The following is a 24,494-nucleotide window of genomic DNA, read 5'->3' on the forward strand; positions in this document are numbered from 1 at the left end:
TCCTAAAACATTAACTGAGGAAGTGGTGTCCCCCGAGCATAGGAAGACACAAACAGTAATGCTAGGACATGTATTGATTGCACACACAGTTTGCATTTCAACTGGCTGGAAATTTACAGTGTGTGTGTTTAATGGCTGAACCTATGGAATCAGAAGTAAGCAATGTATCTGACTCCCAGAGAAGTGCATTATTAGATTGCACTTTAGCTGCTCCTATAAATTAGCCATTATGCTATATGCTTTTAGTTATTTATTCATGTATTACGTTTATATTTCACCTTTCCTTAAGTGCATGATTCTCCCCCTCCCCATTTTATCCTCCACTGCAAACCTGTGATGTACCGTAGGTAAGCTGAGAGACACGGAGCAACCCAAGGTCATCCAGTGAGCTTCAAGGCTGAGGAGGGATTTGAACCCTGGTCCTCCAGTTCGGAGTCCCAACAACTACACCACACTGCTCTTCGGCACACAGCTATCTGCATTTTGGGGCTCTCATTAGAGGGAACAGGGCTCTATGGAGCTTGTCACGATGGGCTCCTAAAGTGCAAAAAGTGCCACTCCTCTACTTATTATGGGATGCACTCCTCCAACTTGTTTCCGGCGAGAGTAAAAACAAAAATCCTAAGGGTTTGTCAGAATAGTGTTTATATGGCTTGAAGCAAGCTTCTAGACGAACGACGAGCTGCTTGTGTTGGCTCTCCCTTCTGGGGTGATTTGTGCTAAATGCTACTGCTCTTAATTTTTTTACTGTTACTTTTTTTAAAAAAAAAACACGCCACTTTTTCTTTTTTGCAAGCCGCCCAGAGGACACGGTCGATGGCGGTTAATAAATGCCTAAAGTAAAATAAAGCAAGCAGCAGCTGTCGCAGCAACCCCCTTCCCTCACGTCCCCCCCGCACTCTCCTCCTCCTCCTCCTCCTCGCCGGCCAGGCCAAGCCAGGCCCCCTTCCGAAAGGCCCGCCTCCCCCTTGTCCTCCGCCGCCGCCTCCCTCGCCGGCTTGTCCCCTCTGGCCCCGGCCGCGTCTCTGTGCAGCGGCCCCGCCATGGCAGCGGCACTGGCGGCCTTGCGAGCGCTGCGGCGGGTTGGGCCTGGCACGGCTTCTGCCACCGCCGCCGCCGCCGCTGCTCCTTGTGCAGCCGGCTTGGCCAGGCCCCGTCGCGCCTTAGTCGGCTGCTCCCAGGCCGCCTGGGCCAATAGCAGCAGCAGCAGCAGCAGCCAGGCCGCCCCGGCTCGGAGGCTCAGCACCAGCCCCGCGTTGCTGCTCGCCGGTGAGTCGCGGCGGGGAGGAGAGGAAGCGAGAGGGATAAATGGGCGCCGTGGGGTCACGGGGCGGAGAAGTGGGCGGCGGAGGGTGCAGTGCAAGGGGCCCGATCCGGAGGCAAGGTCTCCTGCGCAAGGAAGCCCTTTGCAATGAATGGGAGCTGCGGAGGAGCTTCAGTCGCTCTCGTTGGGTGGAGGGAGGGGGTGCTGCTGCTGCTACTGCTTTGCAACCCAAGCCTGCGCGTGCCTTTCTCAGAAGGAAGCCCCTGAGAATCGAGAGGCGGCTTACTCCCAAGTAAGCGTGCCTAAGAGTGCAGCTGGGCAGCCCAAACTTGTGCGGGTTTACCTCACTTGAGTTCAAAGAGGCTTATTCCCCCAGCAGCCGGTCATAAATTTGCAGCTTGTTTGCTGCTACACACCATGCATTTAAAGCACATCCCCTGTCCCCAATGAATCCTGGGAACTGCAGTTTGAGCAGAGCTACAATTCCCAGCACCCTTAACAAACTACAGTTCCTGAAGTTCTTTTTTGGGGGGGTAGAGGGATATGAGTTAAATGTGTAAGTAAAGGTAAAGGGACCCCTGACCATTAGGTCCAGTGTGACCGACTCTGGGGTTGCAGCGCTCATCTCGCTTTATTGGCCGAGGGAGCCAGCGTACAGCTTCCGGGTCATGTGGCCAGAATGACTAAGCCGCTTTTGGCGATCCAGAGCAGCGCACGGAAATGCCGTTTACCTTCCCACCAGAGTGGTACCTATTTATCTACTTGCACTTTGACATGGTTTCAAACTGCTAGGTGGGCAGGAGCAGGGACCGAGCAACGGGAGCTCACCCCGTTGTGCGGATTCGAACCGCTGACCTTCTGATCACCAGCTCTGATCCTAGGCTCTGTGGTTTAACCCACAGCGCCATTCACGTCCCTCAGTTAAATGTGTACAGAGCCTCAAAAACTGCAGTCCTAAACACACCTGGATGTGAGCCCCATTGAGTTAAATAGGACTTACTTTTGAGCAGACAAAGTTAGGATGGAGCTTTTCAGTACTGCAATCCTGAGCACATTTATTTGGAGTAAGCACTGTTGAACACAGTGGGACTCATTTCTGAGTAACATGCCTAGGATTTAATTGTGCAAAACTTATTGGGATATTTAACCTATCGAGGCAGGAGGGAAGGGATTGCTTTGGTTGACCTAGCTATGGGTGTTCAAACTTAAAATCTGTCTTGTGTGCAGTACAGAGTTTGTGCTGTTATTGGCTCATAGGCTGACTTTATGCAGTCTTTACCCTGCATTTTTGCAGGATTCGAATCATGCTTCCTGCATGCCCAAGACCTAATCAAAGAATAGAGGTCAGGGTTGCATTCCTTCATTACCCCATAAATGTTAATAAGCATCCATGGAAGCACTGTGGTCCGTAGAGGGTTAATTTTATTGCAGCATTTGCTTAGTTTGCCATTCATATCCAGTGACACACCCACTCTGATTGGATCTGACTCTTTGGACTGGGTCTTGTGTTGCTGTGCGGCATAGTAATTTATTGCATTGCTTGTCATTCCCTATGCACCCTCATTTTTTCTCAGATTAAATTCTGCAAGATGGGGATGGAAGGTTTTTTTGTTTTTGTTTTGCAGCAGGCATATGGAATTAGGGTCATGAGATTTTACACCACAGTACTGTTAATGTAACCTCGGGCCCAGGTGGCTGAATGTGACCCTCTATGCCTCTCTGTATGGCCTTCAGGACTCTTTCCAGGCTACACCCCTCCCCTAGGCCGCATCCCACGTCCCGCACCAGCCCTGCTCTGTACTATTACCTGCTTGTAATGTGTCCTTGAACTCTGATAATTCCTATTGCTTGCCTGCACGAAGCAGGGGTGTTTATGTGGAAACCTCTGGTGGCTGGAATGTAGCCTACTGTACAAAGGTAAGAGTTGCATCCATTGCCCACATCACTTTTGTTTTTGTACCCAATTGGAAGGTTGCCCACAAAGCAGTGCAGCCCTTGGGCCAAAATAGGCCCTGCCATCCCTGTATTATTTAAGGTGCTGCAAGGCTTCATTCACTTGAATGGTAGATTGTGCTGCAGAACTTCTTTCAAGTGGTGTGTGCATATTGGTGGGACCACTAAGATGTGCTTGCTCATGGTGGAGAAAAAAGGGGAGAAAGATTTAGGGAGAGGGTCCCGGGAGGGGAGGCACAGCTTTATTTTCACGCAAGATTGGGCAAAGGACTCTGCGAGTGGTGTGAGATTTCAAGGGTACTAGGCGTGCTTGCCCAGGGACTGTGTTTCCTTTGGGACAATGAGGTGCAGAAGAGACTGTGGCATCTTGATCATATATGGTTTATTTGCACGTATTTACAACCAGAGTCTAGATAGAGGAAGTTCCCAGCATTACACTCTTGCTTCTCTCATAGGGGCAGGAGCAGATTGCCTGTTCCTCTCACGGCTGCCATGTTGGATCCAAAAACTGGCAGCAAACATTCGACTTGGCCTCTACTTTCCTGCTTGCCAAACTGCAAGCCCACCACAGTTGTGCCCCTCCCTTCTGAAACTGGGCTTTTGTCTCTGCTAACTCTCTCTCACCTCAGGAGGGGATTTTCCCATTTGTTTTCCTGCCCAGAGAGTCTCTGTGAATAGCCTCTTTGATCAACCATTTCTTTGTGGTCTTCTAAAGGTCCATCTCTCCAGGCAATTACTTCATCAGGAAAGCAGCCTGGCTTTTTTAACAGGCTAAATTCAATGTTTGGCACCCCAGATTTAGAAAGGGGGTCCAGAATTAGAAGGGGAGTCCAGGCATCCCACAGATTTATAGCACTGTGGGCTATTTTATGATATTTGACTGTGGTGTGTTGACTGGAATCCCAGCTTTTCTCGCTGGTTTTAATTAACTGCAGGGAAGTGCAAACATAATTCATAGATGGACAATATCCAAAGGAGCTTCACTTCTAAGGGGTGAAGCAAATAAGGAGAAACAATTTGCCACATACTATTTCAGTACATTTGATTTACCACATATTATTTCTGCAGTGGTGATTTTTATTATTGTTCAGGACTAACACACCAGAAGTCCTAAGGAGTGAAGCTCCTTTGGATAATGAAATTGATGCACAGCTTGGATTTGGGAGTGGTATTTTTTTTGTACTTGAAATAGGAAAGCAGGCTATCTTTTTCTAATTCCTGCTTGCAAACTTGGAACTAGGAAATCAAGTGCTTTTTTATGCTGATACTTTTTAAGGTAAAACATTGAGGCAAAAAATGTGTTTAGAGAAAGCAAGGTGTGTTGAAATGTTCTGTTTGCTTCATTCAGCCCGTCGATTCACAGACAAGCATGAATGGATAACAGTTGAAAACAGTATTGGAACCGTAGGAATCAGCAACTTTGCACAGGTACTGCTTCTCTCTCTCTCTCTCTCTCTCTCTCTCTCTCAGCTTTGTGTTGCAAAATTGACATCTATCAGCCTTTTCTGTTGGCCTTGGTCTTTGGCTCCTTTATTGCCTATTCTGCATGTAGAGCCAAATTGTAGACTTGGAACGCCAACATTATTGGCCACTTTAAACCATCCTCTCCTCCCTTCAGCAGTTTGACTCTGTATCTTACACTTAGGACTCAATGGGAACCTTGGCTCAAAGCTTTTTGTTTGTTTAATTGTTGATAATACTTTTTAATGCGTTTATGGGGCTGAATATGTCCTTGTAACTGGGGTTGGAAAATCCCCAGGTGCTTGGTTAGTTCCCTATGCACCTAAATATTTCAATAGGGTCTATGATTTTGCAGACAGAACAACAACAAAATGGCTGTGTGTGTGCTGGAGCCTAAGAAATAGAAATGTTTATTGCCCTGCTTATATATTTATTGCCTCATTTGCAGTGGTGGTGGTGATGGATAGCACCTGAACCTTTGCTCTCTGCATAGGAACCATGTAATTTCTTAAATGAGATTGGGACTGCAAGTGTCATTTGCTCTGCATCCAGCAACTTGGTTGCAACTTGCGTAAGACCCAGAGCAGAGCTTTCTCATGGCATCCTTGAAAAGTTCCTCCATTCCTCATCTGTAAAAATAAAGAGCAGCTGTTTGAAAAGGCTTTCCTCACCGCCCAAAAGCACATGGCCAAATCAAAGTGTGCATAATTAGATGTGTTGTATTGGTGAAAATAGCATAGAAAATGCATCATATTAGGGAATATTGCTTTGCAAAAACATGTAAAGGTAAAGGTAAAGGTACCCCTGCCCGAACGGGCCAGTCTTGACAGACTCTGGGGTTTGTGCGCCCATCTCACATCTATAGGCCGGGGGCCAGCGCTGTCCAGAGACACTTCCAGGTCACGTGGCCAGCGTGACAAAGCTGCATCTGGCGAGCCAGAGCCGCACACGGAACGCCGTTTACCTTCCCGCTGGTAAGCGGTCCCTATTTATCTACTTGCCCCCGGGGGTGCTTTCGAACTGCTAGGTTGGCAGGCGCTGGGACCGAGCAGCGGGAGCGCACCCCGCCGCGGGGATTCGAACCGCCGACCTTTCGATCGGCAAGCCCTAGGCGCTGAGGCTTTAACCCACAGCGCCACCCGCGTCCACAAAAAAAACAACAACATGTAGATTAGACAAAATAGTATACAGAAATTAGGAGGAATTTGTGCTAAAGTGCTGATTAATTTTCATGAGGACTTTTTTAAAAATTGCAAACTGATACAAAAATGTGGAGTGTTAAATTTCAGAAAAACTGAGAGAAAATTGATGGATTCACCCATCCTTAACCAGCAGACAGACTGCCACATAGGCAGATCCTTGCCCTATGCCTACCTTTGCCAATTTTGTGCCCTCCAGCTGTTTTGGACTATACCTTTGGTTGGGGCTCTTGGGAGTCGTAGTCCATAACAGCTGGAGGGCAACCGGTTGCCAGGTGTTGCCCTATGCTATGCCAAAGCCAGAGATACTGTAACCAGTAAAGTTATAGCCATGTTTAACCCATCCACAGATCTTGTGGTATTTCATTGCTCTTGCTTATCTAAACCTGGATATGCCTGGTGCACAACCTATTATTTATTTGTTTTCAATAATAATAATAATGATAATATTTTTATTTATATCCTGCCCTCCCCAGCCAAAGCTGGGCTCAGGGCGGCTAACATCAATAAAATAATACAACATTCTAAAATAATTTCATTATAAAATTAATTCAAATCAAATTAATGGCAACCATTGGGCTGGAATTCACAGCATAACAAGGAAGCTTGCAACAGGTTAAATAAAATCAGTCTCTAGCTCTTTATAAAACATTCAAAAGTCAGTAGATGCTGGTTGGCTTAAACAAAAATTCTTACAGTAAAGGCCTGTCTGAACAGTGCAGTTTTCAGAAGATACCTGAAAGAAGGGACGGTTCTTGCTGAACCTCTACAGGTGGGCAGTTCCACACAGCAGGCGGGGGAGACCTGACCCTCAGGGTCTCTTCCCACTCTACAATTCTATGATCAGAGGGTCTCAGGGATGAAGGCGGAGTACAAGGGATCAGGCGGTCCCTAAGGTACCTTGGGCCCAAGTTGTGTAAGGGCTTTATGAATTAACACAAGATTCTTGGAGCAGGCCCAGTGGCAAAATCAGCAACCAGTGTTGCTCTCCTTGTTGCATTACAAGAGGGAGGATGGAGCGATTGCTGCAATACAATGCACACACAAAGGTAGTCTGGGAAAGAGGGCCTGGGCCTTCCCTAACAACAGCTGTAAGTGGCTGGATAGTAGTAACATGGGTCTTTGTGTGTCTCAGGTGCTCCTAAGCTGGTGTGGCTGAGAGACTCCACAGCTGATTCTCTCTTCATTCATCACCCTCCAGTTTGACTTTGCTGTGTATGAGAAGCCAGTTATATTATCCTTGATAAATCAGTCATGTTTATGACTTGTTTGTGATACAGGTCATTTGCCAGACTAAAGCGTATTCAGAGACAGGTGTGGGAAGCTTTGCAGCCCATGTTTGATATGGTTTTGGGGAACTGCAATAGGAATAGTGCCACCAGCTTCTGGGGTGTGTGGATTATAATGCTGTGCATTTGTTCCTTTCTTAAATTCTTGCCAGGGGGAAGGCGGGGGGTGGGATTCCAACTTTTTGATAGCTTTCTCAGTTAACAATTCTTGCTGATGTCTGAATGTTTTTGTTTCAGGAAGCACTAGGAGACGTTGTTTATTGTAGTCTTCCAGAAATTGGAACAAAGCTGAACAAACAGGGTAAGCGATTTTCTTTACTTTTTGGCACTTTTAACACATTGCAACATTGGCAGAAAGCAATGCATTTTGATTTAAATGGTAGCGGCTTGCTTGGATTAGAACCCCAAAGGCTAATTTAGGTATTTTTCAACAGCTTGAGCATACCAAGTTGTTTGTTTGTGTGTGTGTGTTTATGGACTTTGAATAGAAGGCTCCTTCTGTTTCCCCACCTTGAATGTTACGGCACAAGCAACTTTTAAAAGATTGTTACCGTATTTTTCGCACTATAGGACACACTTTTTCCCCTCCAAAAATGAAGGGGAAATGTGTGTGCGTCCTATGGTGCGAATGCAGGCTTTCGCTGAAGCCTGGAGAGCGAGAGGGGTCAGTGCGCACCGACCCCTCTCGCTCTCCAGGCTTCAGGAGAGCCCCACCGCCAGCCCCACAAGCTCGGGGGACAGCGGGAGAGGCGCAGCGCGCCCTTCTCGCTGTCCCCCGACTTGGTTAGAAGGCTGGCCCAGCCCCGCAAACTCGGGGGACAGCGGGAGAGGCGCAGCGCGCCCTTCCCGCTGTCCCCCGACTTGGCTAGAAGGCTGGCGGGGGGAGAAACCTGCTCCTCCCCGTCGCCAGCCCCGCAAACTCGGGAGACAGCGGGAGAGGCGCAGCGCGCCCTTCCCGCTGTCCCCCGACTTGGTTGGAAGGCTGGCGGGGGGGAGAAGCCTGCTCCTCCCCGTCGCCAGCCCCGCAAACTCGGGGGACAGCGGCAGGGGCGCAGCGTGCCCTTCCCGCTGTCCCCCGACTTGGTTAGAAGGCTGGCCCAGCCCCGCAAACTCGGGGGACAGCGGGAGAGGCGCAGCGCGCCATCCCGCTGTCTCCCGACATGGTTTGGAGGCTGGCGGAGGGCTTCCTCCTCCCCCAGCCCCGCAAGCTCCCAGAGCGATGCCAAAACTGTGCGCAGCTTCGGCATGGCTCTGGGTCCCGTTCTGGGGGAGGGGGAAGCTCGGGCTTCCCCCGCCCCAGCCCCGCGCCTGGCGGGGGGGAATAAATTTTTTTTGCCTTTATTCCCCCCCCCCCAAATCTAGGTGTGTCCTATGGACCGGTGCGTCCAATAGTGCGAAAAATACGGTACTTTGGAAAGTTGGTCATGTGGAATTGGGGTGGGGTCCTGTTGTTGGAAATTGCATCTTTGGACTTGCTTACGCAAGCAGATCTAATTGTGCACCCACTGAGATCTAAGCCTTCTCCTTTCATAGCCTCCACTCTTGTAAAGAGGGAGAGGAAACATAGTTTTTCCTCTCTAATGTTGTGTACACATTATACCAGCTTTAAAACAAAGTAGTGTTGTTTCTTTCCTGCTGCATTTCAAACCACATTTGCACATCACTGCACATATTGGTACAGTTGGATGTGTTGCCAGGTGGCCTGCTGTCTGTCTGCAGTAATGGATGGAGAGGGGATGTGGATATTTTCTTATTGCTTATGTTTTTCTAATCGGATCAAAGCTGGCTTGGGGAAAAACACATCAAAATGCAATATTTCTCAAGAAACTACAGGATCATAGCTAACGCTATGTGTACACGGCTTCACATAGGGAGTGCACTGGATGCAGAGTAAAGGTGTACACCACCTAGGCTGAAATGGAGCTTGGATTTACCTGAATTCCTAATCTTTCAACACTGGAGCTCCCTGCCTTTAGAAAATTCTTGTGGCAGCGCAAAGTAGCTCTCAACTTCCTCGAAGCCCAGTTAATTCAGTTTCTAAATTAAATGCTTTTCTCTCTTCAATTCTGTATTTCAGATGAGTTTGGTGCTTTGGAAAGTGTGAAGGCTGCTAGTGAACTCTATTCCCCCCTCACAGGAGAAGTAACGGAAATCAACACTGCCCTTGCTGATAATCCAGGACTTGTCAACAAATCTTGCTACCAAGATGGTAAGGGAGGCATCTTAACTTTGCAAAAGTGTTTCCGCCATCATTGAGTTGGAAGGATAACAGTGGAACTCATTTTGTATTGTCTTGTGCTTGCGGCAGTGAGGTTTATTTGAAAGCATTTTTATCCCATTCATCGGCTGAAAAAATGCTCACAAAGCATTTTATAAATATCAGTGATAAGGTAGTCCCTACTCTCAGGCTGATGGAAAAGGGACATGGAGAGATGAGGAGCAAAGCAAACTCAGCACTATTTCTTAGGTCCAGAGTTCTTTTAATGACCATTCTGAAAAGATTGCAAGGAAAGGGAGAGCCAAGAGTTGCTGATATTTCAGCAGAGAGGCCCTGCAGTTCCATCTCCTTTTCTCCTATAGCCACGAATGGAATGGCTTATATAGGTATTCTCATCTTCAGCTAGTGAAAAGTTACCTGTTTCCTTTGAGACTTTTATGCTTATTGACATGAATGGAAATTGCTGTGGTTAGGAGCCAGCATTTTACTAGAGCTCCAGGGAGTTGTGTGTGCTGCTGCTGCTGCTTCTAATTGAGTTGCTTTTATGCTCATAGGTTGGCTTATCAAGATGACTGTGGATAACCCTTCAGAATTTGATGAACTCATGAGTGAAGATGCATATGAAAAATACATAAAATCTATTGAGGAGTGATCCAAATGTTAACAGTAAACCAATGCAGACCATTTTCTTCACTGTAGATTGTCCTAAATTAGTGGTGTACAGAAGGTTCAACTCTGAGCAGCTTATCCAGGAAATTTTCAAGGAAAATATGCTGCCTTTGATTCAAATTGTGCTGATCTATGCCCACAAGTGACTGCAAGTCAAAACATTTTCATTTGGGGTGGCGTGTCTGTCTTCACTTCTAGTACATGTATTGTTTTTTAGTCGAATAAATGTAATTATAGGATGTCAAGAGTTTGAAGTTCATAATTACATCTGGAGTAGAATAACCTTTGTTCCTAAAATAAACCTAAGCATTGATAAAGTAGAACTGTAACAGCCTTAATTTCACAGCACAAACTGTGCTTCTCAGCTCCACGGGTTTTATTCCCTCCCCAAGACGGCAGTCTGCTTTCAATCACGTTTTGTAATATTAAGGCTGCATTGCTGCCTTCAGAATTAGTGAAGGTTCCAGGTGACTAGAGCAGAACCAGATTTCACCTTTTTAAGTGAAACTGTGGAGGTGTGGCCACCCTCTTCAGATAAGGCTCCCTGCTTTGCCTTGGAACAGATAACAGAAGTTAATAAAAAATCCTGACTTTACCAAGTGTGTTTGCTGTTCTTTTTGTGTGTGTTCTACAGTAGCCTCTCTGGGGTTAATATTTAAATGATGAGCTTTCAGGTGGCATTTTGGAATGTGCAGGATCAATCTTCAGTGTAGTGCATTTGGCTGATTGGAGTGTCTGCCCTACAAATTCTAAGCAATGTTTTGAATCTGTCAAATGAGCTGGGTTAGGTTATCTGGGGAACTGAAAACGTCAGTGTGCAGCCTATGGTGGAGTTAAATAGCAGTCAAAGATAAGTCTAATAATCCGTAGTACAGTGGTACCTCAGGTTAAATACTTAATTCGTTCCGGAGATCCGTACTTAACCTGAAACTGTTCTTAACCTGAAGCACCACTTTAGCTAATGGGGCCTTGCGCTGCCGGAGCACGATTTCTGTTCTCATCCTGAAGCAAAGTTCTTAACCTGAGGTAATATTTCTGGGTTAGCGGAGTCTGTAACCTGAAGCTTATGTAACCTGAAGCGTATGTAACCCGAGGTACCATTGTAGTTACGTTTTTAATAACTGTTGTTGAAAGCATTCTCCTTGACAAAGATGCAATGAAGATAAGGGTCAGGCAGTCAATCCGTAATGAATAGTACTCCAACTGCTTGGGGTATCAGCTGTGTTAATGGCACTGATAAAGCAGCATGTGATCTGAGGCATGTGCCCAGTGATCCTTCAGATTGTGCCTACCCACCTCTGACAATGCGAGGGATTTTTGGACAGGTCTCTTGAATTTCTTGGGCAGCAGACCTACTTGGCTTAGCACCAGCCCAGGGTAAAGAACACAGCAAGGAAATGGCTTTCTGAAGTCTGGGAACAGATGAAACAGTTTTTCATTTCCCTCGGTGTATTCTTATTTATGATTTTATTTACTTACTGTATTTATATCTCACCTTTTTCTCAAGATGGTATGCATGGTTCTTCCCCTCCACATTTAATCCCCAGAGCAACCTTCGGAAGTAGGTGAGGCTGAGAGGCAGTGACTGGCCCAAGGTCGCCCAGTGAGCTTCATGGCCAAGTGGGGATTTGAACCCAGGTCTCTCAGTTCCCAATCTGACACTCTTAACCACTATACCACACTTGCTCATCTTTTCTTGGCACATCAATATTACTTTCCTTGACACATCAGCTCTGCAGATGGGAAAGTGGGGTTGACGCATGGATTTTTGTTCTTCCTCAGTGACATTAAGAAAAAGGCAAGAATGGGTGGACTCCTGTGTTATCAACCCCCTTCCCTTAAAGGCATCCACTTGGTGGCCATCACTACTTCTTGCAGGCAGTTCCAGAGTTTTAACTATGTGATGTGTGAAGAAGCACTTCCTTTGGTCTTCATTAGTATTATGGGAAAGAATCACATTCTCCATGCCATGCCTAATTCTCTACCCCTCTATCATGTCCTTCCTTACTTGCCATTTTTCTAAACTAAAAAGCCTCCCATGTTAAACATTTCCTCAAAAGAGAAGTTGCTCCAACCTCTGGAATCATTTTCACTGTCGTTTTCTGAACCTTTTCCAGGTCTGCAGCAGCCTTTTTCAGGTATGGGGACCGGGGCTCCACCCAGTGTGACTGCACCATAGACAGATTAGTATAATTGCATTATGATACAGCAGAGCTTTCCAAACTTCATGTTGGTGACACTTTTAGACATGCATCATTTCATGACACAGTAATTCAGTTTTACTAGCAAACAGGAGGTTAAACTGTGAACCATCCTGAGACCCCTGGGTATAGGGCGGTATATAAATTCTAACCCCTCCCCCCAAAAACCTAACCCCTTTCCAGCTCCGGGAGGAGAGTGGGGAGCATTCACAAGACACATACTGCAACTGACAAACTTAACGTGTTGCCATACAGAGTTTGGAAAGTTCTGTGATACAGGGTATGGGATTTTATTTTCAGTCCCTTTCCGTAATGATCCCTAATGTTGCCTTTTTCACTGCTGCCACACACTAGGTTGATGTCTTCATTAAGTTTATGCTCAAAGAACAATAAGAGCAAAAACGCCCACAGAGGCTTTGAAGTAATTAAACCCATTGCAGACAAATTCAAAAATGCCCAAGAAGCATTAGTGAGTGGGACAGGAATGGGATAGGCACTCCTAGAGCATTTTTTGGTAAATCCCAACTCCCCCCCCCCAATACATTAATAAATGGGATGTCCCAACAATTTTTCCAGGTCTCCCTTAAACCTGGCTCCAGCTCTCACAGACTGAAGTGATGTCTAAACGTACCTCTTGCGAGAGGCTGAGATGATTGCTCCTGTCAGTGACTTTGAGCGGGTCATTCACTCGCTGCAAATGTCGTAAGGGATAGGAATGTTGGCAGAAAGGCAGGCAGGTTGCCCCATCAATTTCAGGCTGCCCTGAGGCCCACAGGAGAGGAGGCTGCACTTGAGAGAGAGGGTTTAGGGAATGTTTCATCTCCACCCTGCAGGATGAAATGTGGAGGGCCACAGGTTAGCTACCTCTGGCCTATTTCTTGTTCAGATGTGTGAGCCCTTTTCTGATGTTCTGTGAAATGGACACAGGAGGGGTGCCCTGGATGTGCATTCATTAGAATGTCCTAATGGGGACCCCTGCATGTAGCTATACACACACTGGGCTCTACCCATGCAGTTGGGAACCTGCCAGTTTAACATTTGGGAGCACTGGTTTTAGATACTGTATTAATCTGGTAATTTGTCAAAATTTGCCCATCTATGATAGAGGACCTTGTGTAAGCACATCAGTTCAGTGCAGGGATAGGGGAACCTGTGGCCTTCCAGATGTTTTTAGTCTCCAACTCCCATCAGCATAAATAAAAATAGTGCACTGAAAAGGATATGTGATCAAGTAGGTGAACATTATGGTCTGCAGCCTAAAGCCTTGAAAGACACACTGAGGTTTGCTTAACACATTCCAGTGCTTTGACCCTTTGCTTCCATTGCCCTTTGAAATATTTGTGATGGCAAGCACAGGAAGTCAAGGTCAGAGTGTCCCACTAGCGTCCGCCAGCACATGGCACCAAGTACCAGAAACTGGGCACAAGACCCCCTGCAACTAGTCACCCATGAGACAATTCTACTCCATACATTAAAAGTCAAGGTTCCGAGACATTTGGATTGCATTTTTGGAACTCTTCACCGAATAACAGCCACAAATTAGATGCAATGGGAGGCACAAGGCAGGGATGGAAACTTCCCCAACTTAATGGATGCTAATCTAGGACTACAGCAGAACGTTAATACTTACTTATCCTAATCCTTATCTGAATGTGCATAACTGAACACTGTAATAGTATGCTAAACAAATGAATAACAGAGATGAAAATACTGCAGCTTAAAAAAAGAAAAAGTGTGAGGTTGGAGGATGATACTGTGAAAACCCTAATAAATCATGGATTTTTAAAAAGTGCTTGCTGCACTCCCTCCAGTAGAGGGAGATGGTGCTTTGCCGAGCAACAGGTTTGTGCGCAGAAGCACATGAGCAGACAAATGCGCTTTCCTAAGGAACATAAACCAGAATACAACATGGTTAACATGTATACGTAGGTCTGTTGATCTTACTGTGTTTTAATAGTGGATTGTAGCTGTTATGTACTGAGAACAATAGGATCCAAATTGCAGCAGTCTGATTAGTCCTAGAACAATAGGATTCAGAATGCAGCAGTCTGATTGGTCCTAGAACAATGCAGCAGTATGATTGGTTGGCAGGAACCACCCAATCCTGCTCCAGATTGAAGTGAATCCACAACCTGATTGGCTTACAGTAGAATTCCGGAATTAGCCAATCATGTGCAGCCCATTGTGTAAATAATGTATATAAAGCAGATACTGTGAGGGGACTTTCATTCATTCCTCCTCACCACTATGAGCTGAATAAAGAGCATGAAATCACTCTGCGACTCTGAGTATATTTCACTGGCGACGAAGGTGGGATCCCGCTGAGCTGACTGCCACACACAGCACCGCAGCACCGCCACCTGCCGCACCGCTGCCTCGCACCGTGTATCCAGGCTTCAGCTCCGGGACACAAGGAACTCAGAATGGCAGCCAACAGCAGCTTCTCGCCATTCAACCCAGCATCTGGAGACTGGGAAGCATACGCCTCCCGTTTCACCTTCCTCCTAGAAGCCAAAGGGGTCACCGACGAAGAAGACGCCAAGAAGAGGGCGATATTCTTCAGCGTCTGCGGAGAGGAGACGTTTGAAATCGCCCGGGCTCTCCTTGCACCTGAAGACGTCGCTACTGTTCCATACAAAACAATAATGGAACAGCTGAAGGGGCACTTTTCGCCGCAGCCCTCAGTGGTGGCTCGTCGAAATGCCTTCTACGCAAAGCGACAAGCCCCTGGGGAAACCATAACTGGGTTTGTGACCTCTCTCCGCCAAGCCGCCCGGTTCTGCAACTTCTCAGAGCTGGAGAACATGCTTCGTGACCGCCTCGTCGGTGGCCTGAAGGATGAGAAGCTGCAACGACACCTCTACGCTAAGAAGGACCTAACGTTCCAGGTCGCTCTGGAGGAGGCCCTGGCAACGGAAGCTGCCGAGAGGTCGACGCAAGAGGCACGGCCGAGCCTGCCATCCCAACCGAGGGTCCACCACGAAGACCTCACCGACGACTCAGGATCCGACAGGGAGGAGGTGCACCGAGTACAGCAGCGCACTCAAGCAGCGCACAGACCACAGCTGCCTCGACGAGAAGGAGGAAACTGCGCAAGCTGCGGGGAGAGTCACGAGAGGAGGACCTGCCGTTTCCGCAACGCAGAGTGCAGGCAGTGCAGAAAATCGGGACACATCGCCCGGGTGTGTCGGGCTCGGCCCACCCGACACCAGGCATCAGATGACCAACCCAAGAGCCCCAGGTCCCGGGGCCCAACGCACCAAGGCAACTCGACGGAGCTCACGGACTGCCAGGTATACCAGTTGCCCCACCCCAATGTAGAGAAAATTTATGTAGAGGTACAGATAGAGGGGGCCCCATGCCGCATGGAGCTTGACACGGGTTCAACTCTATCCATAATCTCGGCAAAGACTTTAAGGAAACTGTGTCCTACTGGGGGTCCCAAACTCAGGCCGGCCCCATTCACCCTCCGGGACTTCCAGAAACGTAAGGTCCCCACAATGGGGGTGGGGACCTTCAGGGTGCAATACCGAGGGCGGACGCGGCAACTGGACTTGCTTGTGGTCAAGGGCCCCTACATTAGCTTACTGGGATTGGCATGGTTTGGACCACTGGGGCTAGCTGTCACCGGGGTGAACCACACTAGCTTACAAGTGGACGTGGACGCCATATGCAAGGAATTTCCAGGGGTTTTCGACGGGAAATTGGGACAGTATACGGGCCCCCCCATTGCACTACAGCTTGACCCCGCAGTACGACCGGTCAGGCTCAAGGCCCGCCGGGTCCCGTTCTCCTTGAAACCCCGTATAGACGAGGAATTGGACCGACTCGTGGAGCAAGGAGTGCTGGAGCCGGTGCCTAATGCCCCCTGGGAAACTCCAATCGTCACACCCGTCAAGCCTAATGGTTCGGTCCGCATCTGCGCAGACTACAAATGTACCATAAACAAGGCCCTCACGGCCCACGCATACCCAGTGCCAGTGGTCAGCCATGTCCTTGCCACCCTGGCTGGGTCGAAAATTTTTGGCAAGCTGGACTTGGCCCAAGCATATCAACAGCTGCCAGTAGATGAGGCCACAGCAGAGGCACAGACGATTGTGACACACAGAGGAGCGTTCAGGGTAAAGCGGCTGCAATTCGGGGTCAGCGTGGCACCAGGCATATTCCAGAATTTAATGGACTCTCTCCTTAAAGGGATTCCTGGTGTCACCCCCTTCTTCGATGATGTGTTGATTGCCGGGCCCACACCAGAGGAGTTTGAGGACCGCCTCCGCACCGTTCTGCACCGTTTCCAGACGGCGGGTCTCAAGGTGAAGCGGGAAAAATGTCTACTAGGAGTGCCTCAGGTGGACTTTCTGGGATTTATGGTGGACGCAGAAGGGGTCCACCCGACTGGGGACAAGGTACGGGCTATTTGTGATGCCCCAGCGCCCAAGAGCAAGACTGAACTTCAGGCCTTCTTGGGACTATTGAACTTTTACCATTCCTTCCTTCCCCACAAGGCGGCGGTAGCGGAGCCCCTACACAGACTCCTGGACAAGCGGGCCACTTGGGTGTGGGGCCAGCGCCAGGAGGCCGCATTCCAGGCAGTCAAGGACTCGCTTGTCTCAAACTCTGTCTTGGCACACTTCGACGAGAGGCTGCCGGTGGTGCTAGCATGCGACGCCTCACCCTATGGCATTGGCGCTGTCCTGGGGCACCAACTCCCGGATGGAAGAGAGGTACCAGTGGCGTACTTTTCCCAGACACTCAACGCAACCGAGCGGAACTACTCGCAAATCGACAAGGAGGGTCTGGCAATCGTGAAGGGAGTAAAAAAATTCCATGATTTCTTGTACGGGCGGCCCTTCACCGTGGTGACTGACCACAAGCCGTTGCTTGGCTTGTTTGCCCCCGAAAGGCAGACCCCCCAAGTGCTGTCTCCTCGCGTCCTCAGGTGGTCAATTTTCCTTGCCAGCTACCAGTATGCACTGATTCACCGACCTGGGAAGGCGATGGGCCATGCGGACGCCCTCAGCAGGCTACCACTACTGGAAACAGGCCCTGACCCAGCACCTGCACAAGAGGTTATGAGCCTGGAGCTGCTTCCCGACCGCCCCATTCAGGCACAAGAAGTTGCACACCATTCCAAGAAAGATAGGGTCATCTCCCGGGTCCTGGACTGGGTGTGGAGGGGATGGCCCAGCAGCAGCCCCGGGCCAGAATTCGCCAGCTACACAACCCGCAAACATGAACTGTCGGCCCACAAGGGGTGCCTGTTATGGGGAAGCAGAGTCGTTGTTCCCCAGCCCCTCCGCAAAAGGGTCCTCACAGCCCTACACGAGACACATCCAGGGGTAGTAAGAATGAAGGCCCTTGCCAGGAGTTATGTGTGGTGGCCGGGGATTGATGGAGAGATAGAGGCCTGGGTCAAACACTGCCAGGCCTGCCAAGAATCCCGCCCAGATCCCCCAAGGGCCCCTGTCCAGTCCTGGGAGTCCGCCCGAGCACCATGGTCACGCCTGCATGTGGATTTCGCTGGCCCCTTTCAGGGGAAAACATTCTTCATAGTGGTGGACTCCTACACCAAATGGCTGGAAGTCGCACTGGTACCGTCCACTTCCACGTCCGCAGCCATCCGGGTACTACGCAGGCTGTTTGCAACCCACGGGCTCCCTGACACTCTCGTCTCAGACAACGGGACTGCATTTACGTCAGGAGAATTCCAAACCTTCACAGCACAGAACGCCATCCGCCACATCCGTTCAGCGCCGTTCCACCCTGCCACCAATGGCCAAGCAGAACGCATGGTGCGGACCACCAAGGACACCCTTCGCCGCATGACGCAAGGGGACTGGGAGTACCGCCTTGCCACATTCCTTCTAGCACAGCACAGCACCCCCAGCTCAACGACTGGCCGGAGCCCTGCTGAACTACTAATGGGTCGGCGCCTTGCAATCAGATTGGACCGCCTTCACCCCGATAGAGCTCAGGATGAGGTAGTGGTGGGGGAAGGCAGGAACCCCCGGACCTTCGAGGCCCAGGACCCAGTGTACGCAAAGAATTTTGGGGCAGGCCCAGCATGGGTACCCGCCACAGTCACCAGGGTCACTGGCCCCGTGTCGTACGAGGTGCTAACGGATGGGGGGGCAATGCTGGCGCCGCCACTGCGACCAGATACGGCGACGATTCCCGGGAGAAACCCAGGAGGAGGACAGGTCAGAGGAGTCCCAAGGGAACAGCGGGGCAGTGAGACCCATAGAGCAGGAGGGGCCAGCAGGAGAGGCAGAATCAGTAAATACAGAGAGGACCCGTGAGGCCGAAAGGACACCAGAACCAGAACCACGACTGAGCGAGCCGGTTGCACCAGACCAAACAACCCCATCACAGCCAGCATCCTTGGAACACGAGCCAGAACCTGGAGCCCGGACCAGGGAACACCCCAGGCCGCAACGCACACGTAGGCCGCCGGCATACCTTGAGGACTATGAATGCGACCTCCCGGGCAGGACTGGAACTTAGAGGGGAGGGGTGTTATGTACTGAGAACAATAGGATCCAAATTGCAGCAGTCTGATTAGTCCTAGAACAATAGGATTCAGAATGCAGCAGTCTGATTGGTCCTAGAACAAATTGCAGCAGTCTGATTAGTCCTAGAACAATAGGATTCAGAATGCAGGATCCAAATTGCAGCAAATTGCAGCAAATTGCAGCAGTCCAAATTGCAGAATGCAGGATCCAAATTGCAGCAGTCTGATTAGTCCTAGAACAATAGGATTCAGAATGCAGCAGTCTGATTGGTCCTAGAACAATGCAGCAGTATGATTGGTTGGCAGGAACCACCCAATCCTGCTCCAGATTGAAGTGAATCCACAACCTGATTGGCTTACAGTAGAATTCCGGAATTAGCCAATCATGTGCAGCCCATTGTGTAAATAATGTATATAAAGCAGATACTGTGAGGGGACTTTCATTTATTCCTCCTCACCACTATGAGCTGAATAAAGAGCATGAAATCACTCTGCGACTCTGAGTATATTTCAGTAGCATAAGGCTATATTATGATGATACTGTTTGACAGATTCGAGTCCCTGGCATCTCCAGGTGGTGCTTGGAGATATTCCTGCCTAAAACTCTGGAAGATCAGCTGCAGGTCAGTGTAGACAATACTGAGCTAGCTTGACCAATGCTCTGACTCTGTATAAGAGAGTTTCCTATGTACCCCCCCCCAATCAGTATGCTGTGGCCTAGTACATAGTCTGAACAAACACAAGGCACTTCCTTTGAGGAAGGACGTATCTTTCCTTTGATAACCTTAATTTTCAATCAGTCGGCTGCAAAACACTTGGTGCAGCCTGCTGGGAAAATAACAGGCACAACCGACAAGCTGTTATTTCCAAGCTGCTTCCTAGGGAGAACATTCAAGAACAGCCATTGTGTGTGCTTGCGCCTTTCTTTTTAACACAGGCAACAGCTTAAAGAAAGATATAGCCAATCCAGGTATCCAGCACTCCACTGCAGTCAAGAAAGGAGGGTGAAGGAGCAAATGGGTAGGGTGACCGTGTGTCAAGGACAGTCTTCTACAAAAAGGCATTCTCTGTTTAAAGGATTGTCCAGTCCAAGTCTGGTTTAAAGCTAAGGAAGCCTAAGAAGGGAGAGCAGGAGGGGCCTTTAAGTTGCCCATCAATCATTAGCACATTGAGCTGGCATGCAGGGCAGTGTGTTCCCCCAAAAGGCGCCTATCTAGTTCAGACAACCAAATGCCCAAGGGAAGCCTGCAAACAGGACCAGACTGCAACTCCCAGCCACTGGTAGATAGAGGCATGCCATGGAGGTTCAACATAGCCATCATGACTAGTAGCCATTGAAAGCCTTGCCCTCTGAATTTGTCATAATCCTCTTTTGGAGCAAAGAGTTTTAACTATGCAGCATGCGGAAAAAGCCATTTTAGAGTACTGTCCCGAATCTTCCACAATGAGCTTCGTTGAATGGCCCCAAATTCTAGTATTTTGACAGAATGAGGGAAAAATTGCCAATCTATTATAAATCATCCAGCCATCTACCAGCAGACTCTGTCTTCTGCCCACACTAAGCTTGGATGGTGTATTTAGCAACAGATTCATATGATGGAGTCATCTAGCTGTGCTGATGTCCTTATTCTGAGCAGCTAAAGTAGCAACCCAACGATCAAGGAACTTCATGCTGTGTGTTTCGATCTGGGAGTCCATTTGCTGCTGTGTTGTGTTAGCTTGCTTGCCGTATTGGAATAATGAATCTTGGAAAACTTGCTTTGTAGGGGGTAGAACATAATCAATTACATATCATTTGCAAGCAACAAAGACAGCAAACACTGATTGCATTCACAGGATAGATTTTTGTTATGGACATGGGATGAGTAAGCAAACTGGCAATTTTCACTCCTCTCTCTATTGGCACTCTCTGTTGTCCCTATGCCCTCCACTGTTGCACCTAAGGAAAATAAAAGTAGACCTGGCAAGCCAGAAGCCTGTCCATGCCCAAGTTGCATCATAGATTAGGGATGGGCATCCTGTCAACACAAAGGACCACATATATTTGTCCATTTTTGTTTGCTTATTAATCACTTTTAACGAGGCACCCCAAAGCAACTTACAATATAATAAAAACACATGCAAAACAGTTACGTATTAAAAAATCAAAACAACTGCATACATACATATTTTTGTGTGGGCCTGGTTAAAACAACAGCACACACATAAAATCATTTCAGATCCAATGCAGACACCAACTAGAATAAAGCTCTCCATTTAGAAGGCTTGTTAAAAGAGGAAAGTCTTTAGCAGGCACTGAAAAGACAATTGAGAAAGTGCCTGTTTGATATATAATGGGAGGCAGTTCCAAAGGATAGGAAATGTCCCACTAGAGGCCCAATTCCAACATCCTGGGGAACAGACCTAGGATTATTTGGGTTTGTAGGAGATGAGACTATATGCTCTTTCTTCCTGTTTGTCTTTTAGCTGATAAATAAAATGCTACCTGCATTCATTTTTAACCTGATGTGGCTGCTATTTTTTATTCTGCTACCGTTTTGCTATTTTTGTTAGGTTTATTGATTTGCTGCTTAAACTGCTTTTTGAGTGATTGTTGTAATGCTTTATTCCTAGGAGTATTTTTTTCTACTGAAGGTGGGGTACAAATTTTTATAAGTGACCCATCTGTTTTTTGCTGCCTGCTTGCCTGTGTCAGCAAAATGGATGCGGGTTTGCAAGCCCCACATCTGGCCGCAATAAACTAACGGGGGAGAGGGGAGGGGTGAGTTCAGCTTGGTGAAGTCACAAGTCGTGCAGAACCTGTGGCTCTTCACATGCTGTTGGACTCCAACTCCCACCAGTCCCAGCCACTATGGCCAATGGTTAGGGATGATGGGACCTGTAGTCCAGCAGGTGTCTGTAGGGCATATATAAAGGTCTGTTGTGGAACAAGTGCCTTGTTACTCCATCGGGAAATGAAAGGTGGTATATACATTCCAGGAAAGAAGTTGCAAAATCGTGTCAAGTAGCAAAGCATTGTTCCAGGGGCAAATGATAGGGCCGTGTATACAGACCCACCTACCTAATCTCTCCTGCAGGATACTGTTCTGCAAACACAGTCCATGTGGGCGGAGGATTTGAAAAGCAGCAGGAATCAACCCTGCTGGGATCTGTGTCTCCAGGGCACGCTAGGGATGCTTGGCTGCCACTTGCCCAACTTCTCAGCCCAACAGCCCCGGATCACTCTGGGCAGCCTGATCCTCCTCCTTCTTCTCTGGCAATCACTCGTAGCCGAGTAAGATCGTCTTCCATGAACACGGTCTTAGCAGTGAGTCCATAAGTTGATCACGGTGAGAGTTTGCCAAATGTGCCTTCCTCTTAGCACTTTCGCCCTGAGTTTGAGCGTCTTTAAAACCCATGACACCTTTGGTAAAGGCTGTTCTCCAACTGGAGCGCTTGCAGGCTTGCAGAGTTGTCTCCACCTAACTCAGTCAAAGCCTGGATCCCCTCAGGTTGGCCTGATTCTGTTTGAGCTTCGGCCAAATCCAGTGCATATCCTTAGAAAACAGGTGAAACAAAAATGCTGTTTTCTGCACGTGGTACCCAGGCTGTCTTGCTGTCTTACAGGCTATCTTGCTGTGTGTGGAGATGGCCAAAAGTACTTGAGTCCCACTCGAAATGAACAGAGGATGCAGAGCGACTGATGCTGAGTGGATTGCCCTGGCCCCCCCACCAGCACTCAACTTGTTAGCAGGGTCATTGAGAGTATCAACGCAGCAGCCTCCCTGTGTCAAATTAAATTAGCAGCAAGCCAATTACCGCAACAGCTTTGTCGGCTAAGCTGACGGTGGCTGGCGCATCTCAATGTCTTCATCACAGAATGAGTGACAAATCTGGCTGCCTCTTTGCCTGGTGCCTCTGCCGTCAACTGATAGAGGATAAAAGATTCTCTTTCACTTTCCATCCCTTGGGAGACATGGGATTTACAATGGTCTCAGATTGCTATCTCTACCGCGAGATGACAGCAGAGTAATCAAACCTGACATTTAAAGGACACGAAGAGGCTGCGTATCGCTGGGGCAGGTGGAGAAAGGCAGGTCATTGCTCTGGCAGCCCTTGGAAGGTGGAAACGTGAGATCTCCTCTTTGCTGAACGGGTGGCAGGAGCCTGGGAGCCAAAGGCAGGCAGGCAAAGTTGAGTCAGATCTCCTACCCACTTTTCACACTGCACACCAAGAGTTCGCCTGAGCACGCTGAGCCTTCCCAGCTGCCCAGCTTTGGTTCCGGTTCTGTTGAGACTCATCGCCTGAGTTTGCAATAAGGAGGAATGATATAAATAGCATTCCAGTCAATATAATAATCAGCACACCCATATCAACAAAATATTGATAGAAAAGGCAGAAACCATTCAAAAACAGTTCAGTAACCCAAAATATAATAACAATAACTTTAAAATGATAGACATAACTTTTTTTTACCTACCATGTCTAGTAACAACTGCCATTATAGTAAAGCTTTAGTTTTGGGATGTCCTCCAGGGCTTCACACAAGACACATTTCATGTGATTGGTTGAACACTAATTCTGGTCATGTAAAAAGTGCTGTTAAAATGAAATAAATTACAGGCTGAAATGGCTGGCTCTAATTGACTATGGGTATAAAACTGAGGGAGAAGGAGAGTAATCTTAATTATAGTTTGACATACTCTCAAGTTTTATATTCTCCAATCTTGACAGTATTTGAGTACCTGCTTATCTACTCCTCTGCTTGCCCCAAAAGGCTGTGTTTCCCCCCTGGAGGATGCTTACCTGGGAGAAATTGCTGCAGCAAATGTCCTAGAGTTGGCAACACAGGTGTAGTAGAGAAAACCTTTTGGGACTGTCGAGAGACTGCCAGAAATTAGCCTGGGTCTCCTGTTCCAACAAAAACAGCAAACCTCTGCTTGTAGTCTGTATCTTGCCGAGTACAAAGCTTCCCTTTCTGCTCTTGAGATCCCAGTGGGTTTCCCATGGCTTCCATGTGGTCCCCGGACTATAGGAGTTTCAAAATAGCAGTAGAGGCATTGGTTTTGTAATGTTTCTGAGCTCCCGTTTGCCTCTGTGACTCCAAACAGGAAGGCACATGCTCTGTGAACGTGGATGCAGGCAGCACAGCTGCCAGAGAAACGTGGCCTAACAGGAGGCAAGGCATCATCCTTTGCCTCTGGGAGAAGTGCAAAAAGCGAGTGCTGTGTTAAGATTTAAAAAAGGAGGGAGAAGTAGCACAGCCCTGAACTCCTTGTAGCATCTGCTAGTAAGACCACATAACATTGGTCCAGCTGGGTGAGGCCAAAGGTCCATCTATATCATGTGATCCTTGGTGCAAATTTCACACACACCGTGGTCAAAACTTGAGAGGGCTGCAAGCTTGTGTGCAAAAAATAAAATAAAAAAACCCGTCCTCCCCTCCCTGCACCCAGCAAACCTAGTGTGCCCAGTTAGGTTTGGCCATTTGCCCTGACATGCTGGGCATCTATGCAGGTGTTCTCCCCACCCCCACCAATCCCCAGACAAAGCACTTAAATTTGCATGCCCACTGTCACCTGCAGCCTGAAGTGGTACAGTCCATGAAAAGCCTGGCCACTCTGTTTGGCTGATTGTATAACAGGAGCAGTTGTGATGGTTGCATACTAGGAGTCCTGACGACTCTTGTCAGGAGAGGCATCAAATACTGCAGTAAAGTCATACCCAAACAAAGGTGTCATAGACGATTCCT

General features: G+C 48.3%; 1 protein-coding gene across 1 annotated transcript; it reads left to right on the plus strand.

Annotated features, from left to right (window-relative positions):
• Positions 1-1,028: 1,028 nt before the first annotated feature.
• Positions 1,029-10,648, plus strand: GCSH (glycine cleavage system protein H). Its single transcript, XM_082232397.1, has 5 exons — positions 1,029-1,269; positions 4,566-4,645; positions 7,404-7,467; positions 9,244-9,375; positions 9,939-10,648. The coding sequence occupies exons 1-5, from the start codon at positions 1,044-1,046 to the stop codon at positions 10,034-10,036; spliced, it is 600 nt and encodes a 199-aa protein (XP_082088523.1). The 5' UTR covers positions 1,029-1,043; the 3' UTR covers positions 10,037-10,648.
• The last annotated feature ends 13,846 nt before the right edge of the window (positions 10,649-24,494 follow it).

This window comes from Podarcis vaucheri, assembly GCF_965113315.1.
Source record: "Podarcis vaucheri genome assembly, chromosome: 7".
Lineage (NCBI taxonomy): Eukaryota > Metazoa > Chordata > Lepidosauria > Squamata > Lacertidae > Podarcis > Podarcis vaucheri.

Excerpts from the sequence above, each read along its gene's own strand:
- GCSH (XM_082232397.1), top strand. The coding sequence starts at position 1,044 with ATGGCAGCGGCACTGGCGGCCTTGCGAGCGCTGCGGCGGGTTGGGCCT. Across the intron at positions 7,468-9,243 it reads AACAAAGCTGAACAAACAGG|ATGAGTTTGGTGCTTTGGAA; the intron begins GTAAGCGATTTT and ends TCTGTATTTCAG. Across the intron at positions 9,376-9,938 it reads CAAATCTTGCTACCAAGATG|GTTGGCTTATCAAGATGACT; the intron begins GTAAGGGAGGCA and ends TTATGCTCATAG.